Source organism: Camellia sinensis, chromosome 5 (assembly GCF_055761805.1).
Source record: "Camellia sinensis isolate YWXY chromosome 5, ASM5576180v1, whole genome shotgun sequence".
Lineage (NCBI taxonomy): Eukaryota > Viridiplantae > Streptophyta > Magnoliopsida > Ericales > Theaceae > Camellia > Camellia sinensis.
In genome coordinates, this window is record NC_138965.1 from 206,556,226 (window position 1) to 206,575,576 (window position 19,351).

Consider the following 19,351-nt stretch of genomic DNA (forward strand, 5'->3'; position numbering starts at 1 on the left):
TGTCTCGGGGAACTGGGAGTTCGCTCCAGATGAGGACCTCCACCTCTACCCACTTAGCCGAACAGTTTTCGTAGAGGGTAATGGTAAGAACCAAGTGTTTATACCTACTTGTTTTCAAAGTCTTCAATACTTTGCTATTTTATTCATTCTAACGTTTGTTTTCCATGCAGCTCTTCCCCAGCCGACAAAGGATTTTCGCAAGTCCTTTTTCCCGAGCCAAGGCTTGAAAAAGCTGTTAGACCTGCTAGTTCATAAGCGGAGAGCTCCCTTGCTTTTGAACTTCATCCCGACCTACAAGTCGGTGCTTCCCAACGTCCCAAAGAGAAAGAAAAGCAATTCTCTCCCTTCTGCCACAACTCCTTCTACAGCATTATCATCTCGGCCAGATCAAGGATCGACCTCTGATCCAGCAGAGTAACCATCAACCTCGGCTCCAGATCAATTCCCACCATCTCAACGCCAACGCCACCGTAGGACTGTAATCGTTGCCAAGATGGGTCGCAAGAAAGCTGTCGCTGATGATCTTCTAGCCGACATCCCTGACTCAGTTAACGCTCAACCAGCACAAACCCAGCCTCAACCAAAGCAAAAGCCAAAAAGACTCAAGAAGGCTCAGCCTAAGGCAACGGTGACTCAAATTGATACTGAGGACACCTTGCCAATTTCAAAATTGGCTGAGAGTGAGAAGACCCCTTCTGCTGCCGAGAAGAAGCCCGCCGAGGCCCAACCATTCGAATCTACTAGATCAAAAAGGCCGAGGTCGTCCTCGGCGACCACCTCGGGGCCATTAAAACATGATTCCCCCTGGGCCCCGCCAATCACAATCGATGACAAGCCAGTTAAGGCTGGTGATAGTGCCAACGACATTGAGGTCGGCGTTGCCCTCTCCACCGCCTTGCTTCTGCCCGAAGATCTTAATTGTAACGCTAAGATGAGCGAATACGAAAATTTCTCTCTGATGCTCCAGCATTCTGTTCAAGTAAGTCTTTACATATGGTATTTTTCTTTCTTTTTTTTTCTATACTTGGAGAATTTTCTAATAACTTCTACTCTGTCCATTTTCCTTCAGGCGATCCAGTACGCCCAGTCCTTCTCAATACAATCTTTTGAAATGAGGAAGGAGTTGGCCGACAAGATCAGAGAGGTCTCTAGCTTGCAGAAGACCCTCAAAAAGACCGAGGAAAAGATGAAGACCTTGTCAGATCAGGCCGAGGCAGCCATCAAGGCTAAAGATGAGGCCGAAGAAAAAGCGGACGCTGCCAAGGCTATCACCAAGGTCCTCACGGTTGAAAAGAAAGAGGCCGAGACAAAGATGGCCGAGGCCCAAAAAGAGCTACAAGATGCCTTGGCCACAAAAGCTGCCGAGATCAAGGCCGCAGATGAAAAGGCATACAATGAGGGGGTGGCCGATGTCACGGCAGACTACAAGAGTCAGGTGAAGCAGGCATGTAACAAGAGTTTCACCCTTGGTTGGATGGCTGCTCTAAAAAAGCTTGACATCCCCGAGGACTCCCCCCTCAAGAATGCTGACGTCTTCCCCCTGCCATTCCCCTCTACTCCAAGCCAATCTGAAGACGATTCTGATTCTGAGGAGGAAGCTTTGGTGAGGAAATCGAAGGAAGCTACTGGGGCCAAGTCCCCTACTCCAAATGAGCAAGTCTTAGACTTAACTCAGGACGAGGAGGGTGAGGTCTCCAAAAATGACACTCCTGAGAAGACAACATCGGACGTGCACATTGCTGACAAGAGCATCGTCCAGACTCTCAAAGAGATCGATGCTGAGCTCACTGCTGAGAAGGATGCCGAGAATAATTCTCAAATGTCTTCGGAGCCCCATCCTACTGTTGATGCCCAATAGTCTTGGCTTTTTGCTTTGTACTTAGTACTTTGTCTTACTTTTTGAATCAATGTAAGCTTGGATCTGGCCGAAGTGCTACTTTTGTAATTTCTGAAGAACTACTCTTTTTGGTAGGCTGAAGTGCCCTCTTTTTTTTTTTTTTTGAACTAATTCTTCTGAATGCAAGTACAATTTCCTTTGTATAACTCTTGTATGTTTCTGTACTTAGAATAATTTTGCATGCTTTCAAGCATATACCTTATCTGTGCAATTTCCTCGGGGTGATATACCTCGGTTATAAAAACCAATGGTTTATCTCGGCAAGTACATAAGTACTTCTTTTCATACAACCTTGGTCTTAATTTGTAAATTTTTCTAAAAAATTTCAACAAGTGTTTAGACCAATTTTCTTTTAGTCATAACCTCGGTTTAATCTTCAACTTGTAAATTTTTCACAAATTTCAACAAGTGTTAAACATAACCTCAGTTTAACTTCAACTTTGTAAATTTCTCACAAATTTCAACAAGCGTTAAACATGACATCGGTTTACCTTCAACTTGTAAAATTAAGTTTCAACAAGCATTAAACATGACATCGGTTTAACTTCAACTTGTAAACTTAAATTTCAACAAGTGTTAAACCAATCTTCCAAGCATCAATTTCCAGCCCTAGCCCTCTACCCCCTAATGTGAACCTAAGTTCCACTTGGGTTCTCATTTAAGACTGGGGCTTTGGCCTTGTTGCAGAGGTCAGATTCAAATAAAGACTGGCCGAGGTAACTAACCTCGGCCTTTTCGTTAATCTGACTGATACGTACTTAGTTCCAATCTGAGTTTGATTATGCCAATATGACCAGCCCAGGTTATCCCAACTTAGTTCAACTCTATTATATGCAAGTAAAAGTTCTACTCTGCCATATAATAAGTCTAAGTTATTCGTCATGTTTCGCTTAGAAACATTGCCAACTTAGTTCAACTCTATTATATGCAAGTAAAAATTCTACTCTGTCATATAATAAGTCTAAGTTATTCGTCATGTTTCGCTTAGAAACATCGTCAAGTATCCGGTCAATCACATTACACAAGTTTAAAGATCAAGCTAAAACTTTATTAATTCTGCTAATAACAAGATAAAAAGAAATCTTAGAAAACGAGAAAATCTAGTAGTAGAAAAATTTTAGATTGCAAGTATTCCAGGGTCTTGGCAATTCTTTGCCTTCACAGTCCCCAAGCCAATATGCCCGATTGCCCAAGATTGAGATGATTCTATAGGGTCCCTCCCAATTTTGGCCAAGCTTGCCCTCTCTGGGATCCTCTTTGTTGCCGACAACCTTTCTCAGGACGAGGTCACCAACTTGGAACTCTCGCGGGTTCACGTTCTTATTATAAGCCCTGGCAAGCTGCTGCTGGTATGCCCCCAGCTGAATTGCTGCTTTCTCCTTTTTCTCTTCTAGCAGATCCAGATCTCGGGCTAGAAATACATTATTAGCTCCATTCTATACTCCCTGGGTTCTGATCCTTAGGATACCGACCTCCAGAGGAATGACTGCTTCTGTGCCATAAGCCATAACAAATGGGGATTCCCCAGTTGATCTTCTCGGCGTAGTTCGATATGCCCAGAGTACACTTAGCAGTTCATCCACCCACTTTCCCTTTGCTGCTTGCAGCCTCTTCTTAATCCCATCCAAGATCACTTTGTTGGATGCTTCTGCTTGTTCATTGCTTTGAGGAAAATTTGGGGTGGAAAAATAATTCTTGATTTTGAACTTTGCACAGAAACTCTTGATTAGCTTATTGTCAAACGGTGTGCCATTGTCAGCTATTATTGCTCTTGGGATTCCAAACCTAGTAATGATGTTCTTCCATATGAAGTTCTTCACATCAACATCCCGAATCTTGGCAAGGGGTTCAGCCTCTACCCATTTGGTGAAGTAATCTATTGCTATCAGCAGCTACTTCCTTTGTCCAGTTGCTTGGGGCAGTTTTCTAACAAGATCCATGCCCCATTAGGCAAATAGCCAAGAGCTGGACACTGAGTTCAAGTCTGCTGCTAGTTGGTGTATCAAGGGTGCAAACCTTTGGCACTTCTCACACTTATTGACATAGGTTTTAGCATCTTTCTGCATGTAGGGCCACCAATACCCCTGTGTGATGGCCCTATAAGCAAGTGACCTGCCTCCAGCGTGGTTCCACATACTCCTTCATGTATTTTGTATAGAAAGTCTTCAACCTGTGCAAGATGCACACACCTCAGAAGGGGTCCAGTAAAGGATCTTCTGTAGAGATGGCCTTCTGTTGTCAAACTGAATCTTGCCGACTTCAGTCTGATCTTGTGCGCTTCTTTACGGTCGTCTGGCAATTTTCTTTCTTTAAGGAATGCTACTATTGTATCCATTCAACGTGGTCTCATCTCTACACACGTTGCTTCACGCTTTGTGCTCAGTGGTTCTATGCTTGGACCTGAAAAGTAGTCAACCATTATTGTTCTTACCTCACCAGGCTTCATTGCACTAGCTAGGTTGGCCAGAGCATCGACATGGCTGTTGTCATCTCAGCTTACCTGCTGTAGCCGGTAATTTTGAAATAAGGCTACCAGTCTGCCTACTTCCTTTGCGTAGGCCGACATACGTTCATCTCGGGTTACAAATTCCCATGTTGCCTGATTGACTATAAACTAGGAGTCACAAAAGACTATTACCTCGTCGACTTTCATGGCTGCTGCCAACTTTAGTCCTGCGATCAACACTTCATACTCTGTTTCATTGTTTGAGGCCTTAAACCCCAAATGAATGGATTTTTCCAGTATCTGGCCATTTGGCGATACTAATACTACTCCTGCCCCCGCTCCTTGTCGGTTTGAACTCTCATCCACAAACAAATGGAAAGAGTCGCCGATGTAAATACTGCAGGGCCTGAGTTTCTATTTGTTTCTTTGCTCTGTTGTCCCCTGCTGGGTTTTTTTTTGCTCACCTAGACATCGCACACCTTGGCTCAACGGAGCCCGATGTGTGATGGAACCTGGTGTGAACTCGGCCACGAAGTCGGCCAAAACTTGGCCTTTGATTGCTGTTCTGGGTCTAAATTCCAAGTCATATTGGCCCAAGGCCACTGCCTATCTGGCTATGCTGCCTGTCTGATCTCCTTGCTGTAACAGGGACTTCAAGGGGTGTTCAGTTAACACTATAATTTTGTGGGCTTGAAAGTAATGATTCAGTTACTTGGAAGCCATTACTAAAGCCAGTGTTAACTTCTCTAAAGGTAGATATCTGGTCTATGCATCTGCAAGGGTTTTACTTACGTAGTAAACAACCCTTTGTTCTCCCTTCTCTTCTCGGATTACCACTGCACTTACTGCATGTTCTGAAACTGCCAAGTATAAGAACAACTCCTCTCCAGGTACTGGATTTGAGAGAATTGGAGCTGTGGTCAAATACTTCCTTAAGTCAGTCAAGGCGGCTTCGCATTCGTTGGTCCATAAGAAGTCTGTGGCTTTCTTTACTAAACTGAAGAAAGGCTTACATTTATCAGAACTTCTGCTTATGAATCTGTTCAGGGCTACAGCCCTTCTAGTCAACATCTGCACTTGTTTTGCCGATGTTGGGCTCTTTAGTTCTAAGATAGCCTTGATCTGATCTGGGCTTGCCTCAATGCCCCTTCTGGTTACCAAATATCCTAAGAACTTACCAGACCCAACTCCAAATGCACACTTTGATGCATTGAGTCGGAGCCGATATGTTTTAAGAATGTCAAAAACTGCCTTTAGGTCGGCCAGATGACCTTCAGGTTCCTTGGTCTTCACGACCATGTCATCGATGTAAACTTCAATTGTTCTGCCAATTAGATGTCTGAACATCTTGGTTACCAATCTCTGGTAAGTTGCTCCTGCGTTTTTTAACCCCAAAGGGATTACTCTTTAGCAATACATCCCTTTTGGGGTGATAAACGTAGTCTTCTCCTCATCTGGCGGGTACATAGTTATCTGATGGTACCCCCTGTAAACATCCAGGAAACTCATCCTTCCATGCCCTGAAGTGGCATCCACCAGTTGGTCAATCTTGGGTAATGGGAAGCTGTCCTTAGGACAAGCTTTGTTCAGGGTAGTGAAGTCAACACAGACCCTCCACTTCCCATTCTTTTTCTTCACAACAACCGTATTTGATAGCCATGTCGGGTGACTTACTTCTCGAATGGCTCTAGCCTCCAGAAGTCTGTCCACTTCTCCTTCTACGGCCTCAACGTGCGTCAACGTCGGCCTTCGGGCTCGTTGGATTACAGGTTTGGCTGACCTGTTCACATTCAGTCTGTGGCAAGTTACCTCGGGGTCAATGCCAGGCATCTCGTAAGACATCCAGGCAAACACCTCAATGTTTGCTCTCAAGAACGCCTCCAGTTCTTTTTCTTCTTCCTCGGCCAAGCCTGAGCTGAGAAGGAAGAAGCGTTCTTCGTCCCCTTGCTGGACAAGGACTTTCTTCAGGGCTTCCTCACTCTTCTCGGCTGGCTCTTTGCCGACGTCCTCCAAGACTTCCATGTCTTCATCTTCAACCTCTGCTGGTTTTGCTTCCAGAATATTGCAGGTAGATTTTGTTGCTACCATGGAACAATTCTTTGCATGTACTTGATCCCCTCTAACCTCCTCTATCCCATGCTCTATTGGGAATCGCAGCAGCTGGTGCAATGTTGAGGGAACAACCTCCATTACATACAGCCATGGTCTTCCCAGAATTGCATTGTAAGGGGAGGGGGTGTCAATTATGGTGAACTCTGTCTTCACCCTCTTGGTGCCAGCCTGCACCTCTAAGCGTGCTGCTCTCAGGGGCCATGTCGGCTTTCCATTGAACCCAACCATTGGGCCGTTGGACTGTTCTAAGTCATCTTGGTGAAGGCCAAGCTCCTTGTAACACCTGACATACATGATGTCACAAGAGCTGCCCTGGTCGACTAAGATGCGCTTCACTTGGCACTCTCCAATCTTAAGAGATATTACCAAGGCATCATTGTATGGATGCTGCACCATCTCCAGGTCTTCCTCAGTAAAGGACACCACTGGTCCTTGGCTTTCGCCTGCCCTAGGTCTCTTTTTCCCGACTTGATATACATGTTGCAGATGTTTTACTTTTTGGTTTTCCCCCCTTATCTCATTCTCATTTACCTTTGAATGGATCACCTTGATCACTCGAGGTCCACCTGCCTGTGGTTGTGGTGCTGGTGGGGGTGGTGCTGTTGGTGCCTAGGGTAGTCTTGCCTGCCCTTCTCTTGTTCTGGCTTCATCTACCATGTCCTTTAAATGGCCCTGTCTTACTAGGTCTTCCAGATGTGTCTTCAGGGCTCTACACCCCTAAGTCAGATGTCCAGCTTCATTATGGTAAGCACAGTGCTTATCAAGGCTTCTTCCCATAAACTCGCCTGGTACCCCTGCTGGTGCTCTGTAGTAAGGCTGATTGCGGATTTTCTCTAAGACTTCGAAATCGGAATTCAGAATACGATTGTGATTGCCTGAGCAGCCCTTAATCCGATTTCTGGTTTGTTGTAGCCACCATCACCTCGGCCTCGCTTCGGTGAGCCACTTTTCTTCTCTAGTTTCGGCGCCTTTGTTCCCGGCGTATCCTCCTCGGCCCTGGCATACTTCTCTATTCTGGCCATTAATTCCTCCATACTTTTTGGTAGTGCTTTTGCCAATGATTTTCGGAGCAGACAATTATCTTTTAGGCCGTTCTTAAATGATACGACCGCCACCTCTTGGTTGCATTCTGGTATCTTGTTAAATACCTCATAGTACCTTTTGGCATAGGCCCTCAGGCTTTCGTCCTCGCTAATTGTTAGAGCCATCAGGGCATCCACCCTTAATGGCTGTAGTTTGTTCGTCATGAACCTGGCCACAAACATCTCGGCCAGGCCTTACCAGGTTTTCACAGTTCCTTTCGGCAACTTGTGAAACCAATCTGATGCAATTTCTCCGAAGGATGAGGGGAACACCTTGCAAAGCAACGGCTCGTTCCCGGTGTATAACGCCATCAAGTTCAGGTACAAACCGACGTGAAAGTTGGGATCCGACTTCCTGTCGTAGATCTAGAATCTCGGCATGCTAAACCTCTTTGGGGCTTCGAATTTGTCCAATTCTACCAAGAATGGAGTTCTCGGCTTTACCGGGGAGGTTACCTCGCCATCTTGTTGCCTTCTTTGTAGGTAATCCCTTAGGTCCTTCTTGGTCCGACCAGGATCTTGGCTATCTCCTGACTTCAGCCTTTTAGGTGCATGTAACAACCCTCATGCTGTTTACTGATTAATGACTGATTGATTACCGATAATCACCGATTACTGCTAAACGGAACTGATAATGACTGATAATTGAACTGATTAAAGTACTGAACTGACTGACCGAAATTTAAACTGAATTAAATGAATACTCCCTCCGTCCCAAAATATTAGTCCCTTATTCCATTTTTCATTGTCCCAAAATATTAGTCCCTCTTCAAAAATCAAGTACAAAAATAATATAAATTTCCTGTTTTACCCTTCTTTTAAATTAGTAAACAACATAAAAAGTACAATTATGCATTGATATTCCCAAAAAATGTACTATCAAAAGGATAATTTTGGAAAATCAACTTTTTTCAAATGCAATAATTGTACTACCAAAAAAAGTTGGATTCCCCAAAAAGGACCATTATTTTGGGACGGAGGGAGTACATCTGTTTGAATTGCATTCTATCTGTTTGACTGTATGATTATCTGTTCATGCTTATATGTTTAAACTGCTAATTGAAGGCCTTATCGGCTGCCGAATCCGGAATTGGTCAGTGTTTTATGATCCTCATAATTAATGTAATTTTATGGTATAATTATCTGAAAAACCGATTAGGTATGATTTAATTAGATTAAAATAAGCCAATTAAAGAGTTTGACGTAATTACACTTTTGCCATCTAGTGGGGCCTTTGTTTACTCATATTTGAGCCTTGTGTATGCTTTATCAAAACATTTCTTCAGCCATATTTTGAGCACACCACCGAATTAGAGAGAGAGGAAGTGAGAGAGTGGAATTGTTCTAGAGAATTGGCTTGAAAGGCTTGAAGAGATCATAGGAGATTTGCCTAATTGGACTCCTAAACCTTGAATACAAGCTCTAGGTAAGGATTTCATCTTCTCATTCTTGTGTTTGAACTGGTTCTTGCATGGTTCATGTCTAGTTGTAGAGCTAAGTCATGAATTGGTCCATTAATGGTGAATTGAAGCTCAATCTTTGCATGCATGTTAGTATTGTTGGATTTTGAGTTGAGTTCATGGCAAAAGGTTACATGCATGTTCATAATTTTGTAAAGGTCCATGTTTTCACCATGTTTTGACAAGAATTGGCTCCTTAGAGCATCACTTTGGAGCTTCAAAATGGTTTGAATTCATGCATGTTTGCATGTTCTTCTTCTTCTTGAAAATTGTTTGAAATTGGGTTTGAATAAAACACCCTTGGGCTTTGATTTCCCAAATTGAGTTTTGAATCATGTTATTCTATGTGTCTATAAATGTTTTCCAAAAAATGGGCCCAAGAGGACCAGTTTTAATGCTTTTGAACTTGGTTTTTGGCTAGGAGGTGCAATCTGGAATTTCCAGATTCTGCACTTCCGCTCGAGCGGAGGAAGTGCCGCTCGAGCGTAGAATTCGAGCATCCAGTATTTCTTCACTGTTTTGCAGTCCGCTCGAGCGGAGGATTGGGCGCTCGAGCGGAGTCATGTCTCACGCTCGAGCGGGCATCGAGCGGAGATTTCACCCATCCAGTACTTTTACAGTAAGCTCGAGCGGGAAAGTTTACGCTCGAGCGTGTACCTTTGTTGCATGTCCGCTCGAGCGGGGAAACCTGAGCTCGAACGGAACTCTGTTTTTCTGAAAATGCTTTTAAATGTACATTTTTGCATCCTCATCCCATTCTAGGCATTCTTAGGCCTAGTTTAGGGCATCTTGTTGAGGATATAGATGTAGAACACACCGAGGCATTAGGAATTAAGTTATTACCGTTCCCAATTGGGTAGCTTAGTGTGTGTTCAATCTGTTAACTGTGTAGGGTTGGCGACTGGGGAGACACGCTCTAGCATACTGTAGCCCAAACTCTGTGAGTAACAATTGTGTAAAGATATGTTCAACTGATTATCTTTTGAATACTGAACTGAACTGTTTACTGAACTGGTATTATTTACTAAATGAATGTATGTCCTTTATTTCTGAACTGTATTGTGGCATCCTTAGTACCTACTGTTTACTGTTACTGTTACTGCGACAGAATTCTCTGTCGGTTCCCTCGTGGAGCCACTATTGTTTACTGACTGATGGCCATCATTACTGTTCGGTCTTTTAAGACCTACTGTTACTGTTATGCTAATGGATGTACCACATATGACTGTTTACTGTACTGAACAACTGAAATACTGATTGAATTGAACTGTTTTCATTACCGTAAGGACATTCATTCTAAACCTCTTTACGCATTATGTTATTCACTGGGCTTTAGCTCACTGTTTATATATATATGTAGGTGCTCAGCCACCAGATCGGAGCTAGGAGCGTGGGTTAGACTCCAGTTTTGTCAAGCCAGCCTTTGTGCCTCACTGCGAGGTTCCGAGTTGCCATGCTATGGCTTTGGGGTGTTTTGTTTGTTTTTCCCCGTCTGTCTCCATACTGTTTGGATTACTGTATAGACTGTCAGTTACTAACTGTACTGTTATCAAGGGATTAGGTCCCTATAGTGTGTGACTGTAAATTTTGTATAGACTGTACTGTTTGTGTATGTATGAATGCATGAAAAATCTTTTGGCATACAGACTGTCACAGCTCATTGGACATTGTTTAATTACTGTATTGGCTTCCGCCAGGCCCTGTACTCTGTTTTACTGTATTACTGTTAAGCAGGCCTTCGGTAATCTCGGATTACTGGCCGGTTACGGTGCTAAACCCATAGGGACGGGTTTGGGTCGTGACAGTGCACTACTCTCAGCTTCATTGTGAGCCCTCTTCGACTTTTCTCCATTAGTTATGTCGAAGCACAACTCCTACCTTTGAACATGCCGATGTTCTTTGGGGTCTGCTTCCTTGGTGCGATGTGTCCTTCGAGATTCTTCCCTTCTCGACTCTCCTCGCCCGACCTCCCTTGAAGGCCGGTGAGAGTGTTTTTTGCTCCTGGTGTGCTGGGGGACTGTAGGGACTGTTTTTTGCCCATCTTGTCGGGCATCTTACTTGGCCGCTAGAATCGGTGTATCTTGTAACGAGAACGGTGGCTGCATAACGTTGTTCTGCATCATGAAATTGATGACCGTTTGCAGGTCCGCCAATTTGTTCGCCATTCCCTTTACCTCATCGTCCCTCCGTAGGCATCTATCCTTCCATACCTGAAGGTCGTCCTCGATGTAATACCCGCTTTGGTCCGATTTCTTTGGTACGTCGCTGTCCTGGCCGACGTCCTTTCCTCCGTGATTCTGATCACGAGTCTCTTCGTTGCAGTTGTCTTCTTTGACGTCAAGGTCAACAGGTTTCCCACTCCCAATAGGAGTGTCATCCCCAATCTTCTCTTTCTATCCGTCGTTGGCCATCTATTCTCCTTTCTTTCCCACAGACGGCCCCAAATTGTGTGTGTTAATTTCTGACCACACTGCCAACTTATTATTCAACTAGAGAGCATTAGCGGAATAGATGGCGCCTGAATGACCTGCATCGAAAAAAAGAGATTTCGGCGGTGTTTCATCCACCGGGGGCACTCCGCTGATCAAGTCAGTTATCTCTCAAAGATAGAAAAAGTGCTCAATTCACTATTCAAAACATAAAAAACATGCCTTAGACCCATGGGGTGCCTCTTTTTTATAGCCAACACAATCCTAGTCGCAATAGAAGCCTAGTTCTAGTGGACTTAGGATTACTGCTAATCTTGTACTCCCAGTAAGATTAGGATAAACTCTCTAAGAGTCTTATCTTTATCCAAACTGAAGTCTTCTCTCATTTTAGGACTCTTGTCCTTTATCCGCTTATCCCGGATTCCGGTATTCTCGCAGATAACCTCGGACAAGCCGAGATCACCTCCGCATCATGTTCAGGACACGTGGCAACTTGGCTGACACTTCGATGCCACCTCAGCCACGTGTTGTCACTCAAAAATTATGCCCCCACATTTATTTTTAAATAGATCTTGAAATGAGCTTGATTTTTTTTTTTGTTTTTTAAATATATCTTGAAATGAGCTTGTATAGTCCAATTCAGTTTAGAGACAACTTAGGTGTTGTTTGGAGAGAGATTTTTTAACTAAAATTGTTTTAAAAAATTAAATTAAATTATAACATTGATTTTTTTATATTTTTTTACATGTCTTTTTATAAATAAAAAAAATAATTAAAATAATTAATTTTCAAACTATTAGTCACTTTCGCTAATTGCCAACGTGTTATTTTTGTTTTTCTTTTTTTTATTATCATACAATGGGTATTCGTCACGTGGCAATCAAGCAAGAAAAATTAATGCAGTTCCGCTACGTAGATCGAAATTTCTGAGCTCGAATTTGGCCCGAATTCAAAATGACGTCGTTTTGGCCCGAATTTGGTAAAGAATGAAGAAGAAGAAGAAGAAGAAGAAGAAGAAGAAGAAGAGGAAGAAGAAGGAGGAGGAGGAAGAAGAAAAGAGAAGAGGAGCAGAGAGATCATCATCAACCAAAAATCAAACCCACCCAACACACCCAACACATCATCCTCAACGCAGAAGAGAAAGAGAGAGAGAGCATCATCATCATCAACCAAACACATCATCATCATCACACATAAAGATCAACCAAAAAACAAACCCACTACAGAAATCAACCAAAAAAAATGTAAAAATCTGACAAAATTTTCAACACATCATCATCATACATAGATCAGAGGCACGACGGTGGAGAAAAATCAGAGATCGGAGGCGACGATCGACCCTCTCTCTCTCTCTCTCTTCCCTCTTCCCTCTTCCCCTCTCTTCTCTCTCAATCTCTTTCTCTTTCTCTTCCTTTTCTTTTCTCTTCTTTCTTCTCTCTCTACTCTCTAATTCAAATATAGAAAAAAAAAACTGCCTAAAACGACATCGCTAACGTCGTTTTAGGCAGTCGAGCCATTCAGGACAGAGAGATTCGAGCTACAAAGGATTTTCCAAATTGATGAATGATTTTGGAAGATTGCTTCACACTATTTATTAAGAGATCCTGTTTAATTATCTTCTAAAAGCAGATAAAAAGATGGTACTAAGTTCCGTTGTCCCAAATAAAGGGTTGTTTAGCATCAACTGCTTTAGTATATCTTTTTATCTTATTTAGATCAGACTATCTCTTTATTATATTGTAAATCTTTTAATACAAAATTAAGAAATGTATTTATTTATATCATTTCAAATAATATTTAAATAAAAATCAAGTGAGAACATAGGCTTTGTTTGGAATGTGAGGGTTTTTTTGACTTTTTAGCTATTTTAATTTGAGGTTAAAAAGTCTCATTTGAAATGAACATTTTAGCTTTTTTGACTTCTGCTAAAAAAATAATAATTATTATGATTTGGATGTTGTATTTTATTTTATTAAATTTTAACTTATTTTGTCATTTTTTGGGTAAAATAAACTTTTAAGCCACATTTGGAAATCGACTATCTTACTAAGTTTTAATTTTTTTGACTAAAATATAAAGTAAAAAAAATTAATATATTTAGAATGATTTTTTAATTTTTTTTTGGAAAAAATATAAAAAAAAAATAAGAAAAAGAAATTTTTTAATATACATTATTGACTTTTTAAGTTTTTTTAATAATTTTTAAATTAAAATATTAAATTACCAAATAAGACCTCCCAAAAACCATCATGTCAAACGAGGGGTATATCAACATTAAGGCCCTATTTGTTTAAAGAGTTAGAGGAGGATTATGATTGGTAGTGAGGTAAGATTCACTAATATTGTGTTTGTTTTGAGAGGTTTGGGAGAATATTGATAGTGAGCTCCGAATTCGGATGGGCCTCCCCAAGGGGATTTAGATGGGCCTCAAAGATTGGTATTAGAAAAATAGTCTGCCGGACTAGAAATTTTTTTATTTATTTATTTTTTCATGTTGGGCATTTTTTTGAACATTAATGTTTAACTTTTTATATTTTTTGTTAAGTAAAAATCATTATTATATTTATTTTATTTTTTTCTGAAAATTTTTTAATTTTTTTAATTTTTTACATATTGGATATTTTTTTAAAACATTAATGTTTAATATTTTTATTTTTTTTATTTGTTTTATTATTTTATATTTATTTTATATAAAAATAATTTAACAATTCTTATACTAATAATTATTATTAAAATAAATATAATTTTATAAAAAATATTTAGTAGTTCAAAATTTTATGACTCAAATAATTTAAATCTGTCAAAACGATATCATTTTATACTTTAAAATCTGTCAAAATAATATTATTTCAAGTGATTTAAGTCATTTAAATTATAAAATTTTAAACTATGTAACATTGTTGTAATTTTATTCAATCCTCTTATCATCAGTCTCTTCGTTATAAATTCCTTTTATCATCAGTCTCTTCCTTTTGCCTTGCAGACAAAATAATCTTCCGTCAAATTGGAGGTTGGGATCAAAAACAGAGTGAACGTGTCCAGTCAATGCAATCAAGTCAAACATGACAGGCAGCCAACTGAGACAACGTACACCTTAAAGGAGTTGGGGTCCAACAATCGGGCCCCTTGATGTTGATTGACAATGCAACGTGGCGGATAACACACGGTAGATGAAGGAAAAATGATTGAAAGTTATAATACGAAGCTCTAATGAGTTTTAATGAAAATAAATTCTATTATTATACGTTGTTTTGATTTTATTTTATTTTATTTTATTTATTCTTTTATATCATTAAAATTTATTTATAACATATTTAATTAGGTAGATTAGAGCATAGAATTAGGATTATTAATCTGTGAATTCAATTATCATATGTTTATTATAACATTTTAATTTAGGATTATTAATCCAATAGATAATTAATCCAACAAATTTATAAGATTATTAATAATAAGATAGTGGTGAAATTATTAATCTAATAGATATTAATTCAATTGAATAATAAAAATCATACTAATTTAATAAAATTATTAATATTTTATTATTAATTTAATAAATCAAACATAATCGTAGAATATTAAAATTAAGAAGATGTATATTACTCGTATATAAAGTTGAGATAATCAAAAACAAAGAGAGGCGTCAAAAGCATCTCTTCTCTTTCAGTCATTTATATTCTGTTCCAATAGATGATGACAAGAATGGGATGAGTAATGTGGGACGTGATGTACCATAGCTGGGCCCAATCTCAGAGAGAGAAGCTTCTCTCTCTTGCCGACTGATATCACACGTGTACGGTCGTTTTCGATGGTCCCAGTGGACACGTGCGTACCATATCTATATGTCAGAAATAAGAACATTTTTTAACCACCACTTACACTTTCACAAGAACCCAAACCACTACAATTCGTGTATTCTCTTCTTTCTTTTTCTTTTTCTTTTTTTTTCCTTTAACGATTTTCATGTATTCTCTCCGTCTTAAATTATTTATTCAAAATAAAAAATAAAAATTTAAGAATAATATATTTTTATATTAATTTTTTTTAAAAAAATCACCAATTAAGACATCTCATTAAATACTTTTAATTTATAAATTATAACCTATTTTATATTTTTATTAACTAATTTAACTCTAACTGATTATTCAAGCGAGGCCTAAGTTCCTTCTTTTTCTTGGATTTTCTCTAAAAATTTCCTAAAAAGTTAGTGTGTTGATTAAAAATATTGTTAGAGTTTTGCAGAACTCATCGAAAAAGTTACCGTCATCAAAATAGTTGTCAAAAACTTAAGCCATTAGAGGTCGATAGCGAGCAGTGATAATACGAATAGATAGATAGATAGCAAGACAAATAAATGAGGGACAAATAAACAAATAATTGGGAATAATATGAATTTTAAATTTTTTATTATCCTTATGATCCAAAAAAATGGAGTGTGGGATAATTGTCCCAAAAGTTTTAAAATTAAATTAATGGTCCAAGTATTCAATTACTTTTGATTGTTTTTATAATTTGAAAAAAAAAGTAAAATTAAAAAAAAAAAAATTGATGCCATTGACAATTCAGAAACTAAAATGTTTTTGTTAAAAATATTTGACTCATTTCCTGTTATTTGGTTGTAGAAAAAGAAAGTAAAAAGTTTTGTGAATAAAATATTTTTACATCATTTTTAAAAAAATGATTTATCTTTAAAAATTTCATAATCAATTTGTACGAAGTTGAGTCTCTCTCACTACTTTTTCAACACATTTAGCATTTTGAAATAAATATCTTAACTCATTAAAATGTCATAAATGACACTTTATTAAATCTAAATTTCTATTTTACGCAATAAAATGTTTTTGTTTCAAGTGTCAACTAAACGCCAAAAAACAAAAATAAAAATATTTTTTTGTATAAAATATTTTACGTTAAACCAAATGAAGCCTTAGTAAAATTTATTTTTTCCGTTTTCAGTGAGGCTTTCTAAACTTTTTCTTTGTGGGATCAAAGTTGGGACCCTTATTGAAGGTAAAATAATCTTTATAAAATGTTTGAAATTTTCTTTCATAATTTAATAATTTTTGATTGGTTAAACACTTAATGATATGTGACTCCCTATCCTTGCCACATCGTTGTGGATACATTTATCAGTGTAAATATGAGTCTCTAACGTTGTTGATAATCAATGCACTAATCTAGTGGGATTCCTAAAAAAAATTAGTTATTTTATTATTAGATCGGATAAGGATTCCTTTAGTTGGTGGCAACTAAAAGTGTTGTACTCCCACTATCAAACAGCTCATATCAATAATTTTAACCGTTTATATTGTATGATTCACAAGTAAACTATCTTACCAAAAAAAAAATTAGATTAATTAGACAATCATAAATGGATGATCAAATTACCTTTGTCATAAAAGAAAATGAACAACGACTGTAATTTTAGGAATAAATCATTCATTATTTAAAAAATAAATATGATTTAAACTACTTCAAAAAAAATATTTAAATTAACGAGACCCCATTGATTATTTTGGGGTCCGGTTTCATTGGGCATAAGGCCTAATGGGCTTTGCCTTTCTTTTGGATGGATATAGGACTAGTGTGTTAACCCAGACCAAGTACTGGACACAGATCTCATAGTTTTTGTGAGAACGCATCAATCAAATACAGTTAAAGACCGGTTTTGGCTCATTCCTTGGGCCTTCAGGACAACAATTCGACACTTGCATAGAATTTGATTCATAAAATTAAATACATCTCTCTCGTATGAAAAACAATCTCACCGTTGCTTGCTTTGGGAGGTAGCTTTTTAATTTATTTATTAACTTATTATAAAAAAACTTATAAAAATAATAATATAACTTAAATAAGTCAATTCGTTAATACTGATTTCTTTCTGCCCTCCCAAAATAAGGCCATGTGTGGATCCAACGGTTGACAGTTTTCGAGCCAAATCCTAGAGAAATCTGGAGGGAAGGAGAGGGGAAGACGTCTAGAGCGTGCAGAAATTTTAGTTAGTTAGGAAAAAAAATTCACCAAATTAGTTTTTAAAAAATTCTCATAACTCAACTAAAAAAGAGTAAGATTACATATTAAAATTCTTATTTAAAGTACATGTGTACAAACATTATTGGTGTCTTTTTCTACAACCATTAATATTTGACATTTTCTAATTTTAGTAAAATTTTTAATAAATTTTTTTAATATCTATATAATTATTCATTAAAAAGAGACATTTTTCATATAATAATAATAATTGGGAATTTCTCATATTATTGCATTCCACCGTAACGCTCTTGTTTTTTTCTCCCAAATTTTCCCACAAGCCAAACAAAGATGAGTAGCAAGAGAGATAAACCCTACTGCTTCTACTCTCTTCCCAAGCGCCGTCGCCCTCTACCTCCACCACCGACAGATGACTCACCGGAATATTCCTCCGACAAATCTCCGAGCAAGGTTGTCGTGATCGGCCTCCCTCCTCACTGCTCATTGCAAGACATCAAGTCCCAATTCCAAATCTATGGCTCCATCTCCTGCACCACCATCCACCACTCCGACATCACCTTTCGCTCCAAAGCCTTTGCCAAGTCCGTCGTTGCCGCCTTCCTTGATCCCTCCTTCGGCATCTGTTGAAGGTTGGCTCAAATTTGTTTTGTCAACCATGGCTGCTGATTGAAGAAAAAATGAAGAAGCTAGACATTCAGCCGAGCTACTCATGATAGAGTGGCTAATCTTGTTGGTGGTTACCTTTAATGTTGTCCATAACTTGGCTCTCTCGTTGATCTATAAATGGGTAGTGAATGGAAAGAGTTTTGTGTGGTGAAATCAGATAGTGTGGGGATTACAGAGTATAAGCAACAAGAGAGAGTGTGAGCAAGAGTTGAGAGAGTAGTGTCTCCTCCTCCATTGTTGTGATTTTGTATTTCTCTCCATATAGTAAAATCCGCTGCCCGTAGACATAGGCGATTTGCCAAACCACGTAAATTTTTGTGTGTTCTTGTTTGTGTGGTTGTGTGTGATTGTTTTCTGCCTTCTAAGCACAACAACATCAACCTTGATTCGAAACCAGTACTCTCTCTGTTTCTCTCTCTCTCTTTGATTTTGTAATTTAGGGTTTAGATTAGGGTTTTGGTGTTGCAGGTAGAGGTACAGTGGGAGGCTGATACTAAGCTACATTGGAGAGAAAGGGTTTTGCAAAAAGAGAGTCCTAATTCGAGTTCTTCGTCATTGTCGAAGCTAATGAGAGGTGAGGTGCCTCTGAGACGCATGGAAGAGGGAATAAGCGGCTATTGTGAACCCTAGGAAAGTCAATGGCGATTTAGGGTTAGTTGTGCCGTTCTTCAAGGATAGAAAAACTGTTGTGTGTTCTTGTATACAAAGATTGAGACTTTTGTAGAGATTTGAGTGAGAGAGGGAGAGAGAGATGGTGTGAGTTTTTTTTTTAGTATGTTTTTATTTTTATCTTTTCTTTTGGAATTTGGTTTTGAGATAGTTATGATTTGAGTAGGGAATACAATAAACTTATGGTGCTGCTATATCAATTAGTATACTAACTAATGTATCAATACTAGTTATGATATTATTATTAATCTCACTTATTATACAAATTATAAATATTAAAAATATATTAAATTATGTCACATCATCAATTAGTATACTAATTGGTGCATATAGTATTATTTTATTGATTATTTGTATGAATGTACATTCTCTTGCCTTTTGATGCTTGAGTTAGTAAATAGAAAATTACTCTTCAAATCCAAAACAATATTCACCTTCTTTTGGTTATAATTTTTAGAATTCATTTTCTTTTCAAATTATGTTTTTTATTTTGAATAATTTTTAAAAATATTTTAAGTAAATATTTTATTTTTTAAATACACTTAACCTCAACTTATCAAGAATTTTTTTTTGTTTTTTTTTTAAATTAATAAATACAC

At 38.4% G+C, this 19,351-nt stretch overlaps 1 protein-coding gene across 1 annotated transcript; it reads left to right on the top strand.

The window, feature by feature from the left end:
* Positions 1-17,747: 17,747 nt before the first annotated feature.
* On the top strand, positions 17,748-18,807 carry LOC145792042 (uncharacterized protein At1g27050-like). The gene is given in 5 exon segments (XM_082872525.1): positions 17,748-18,039; positions 18,349-18,410; positions 18,552-18,669; positions 18,672-18,692; positions 18,695-18,807. Coding segments are annotated over 5 exon segments (606 nt in total).
* Positions 18,808-19,351: the final 544 nt, after the last annotated feature.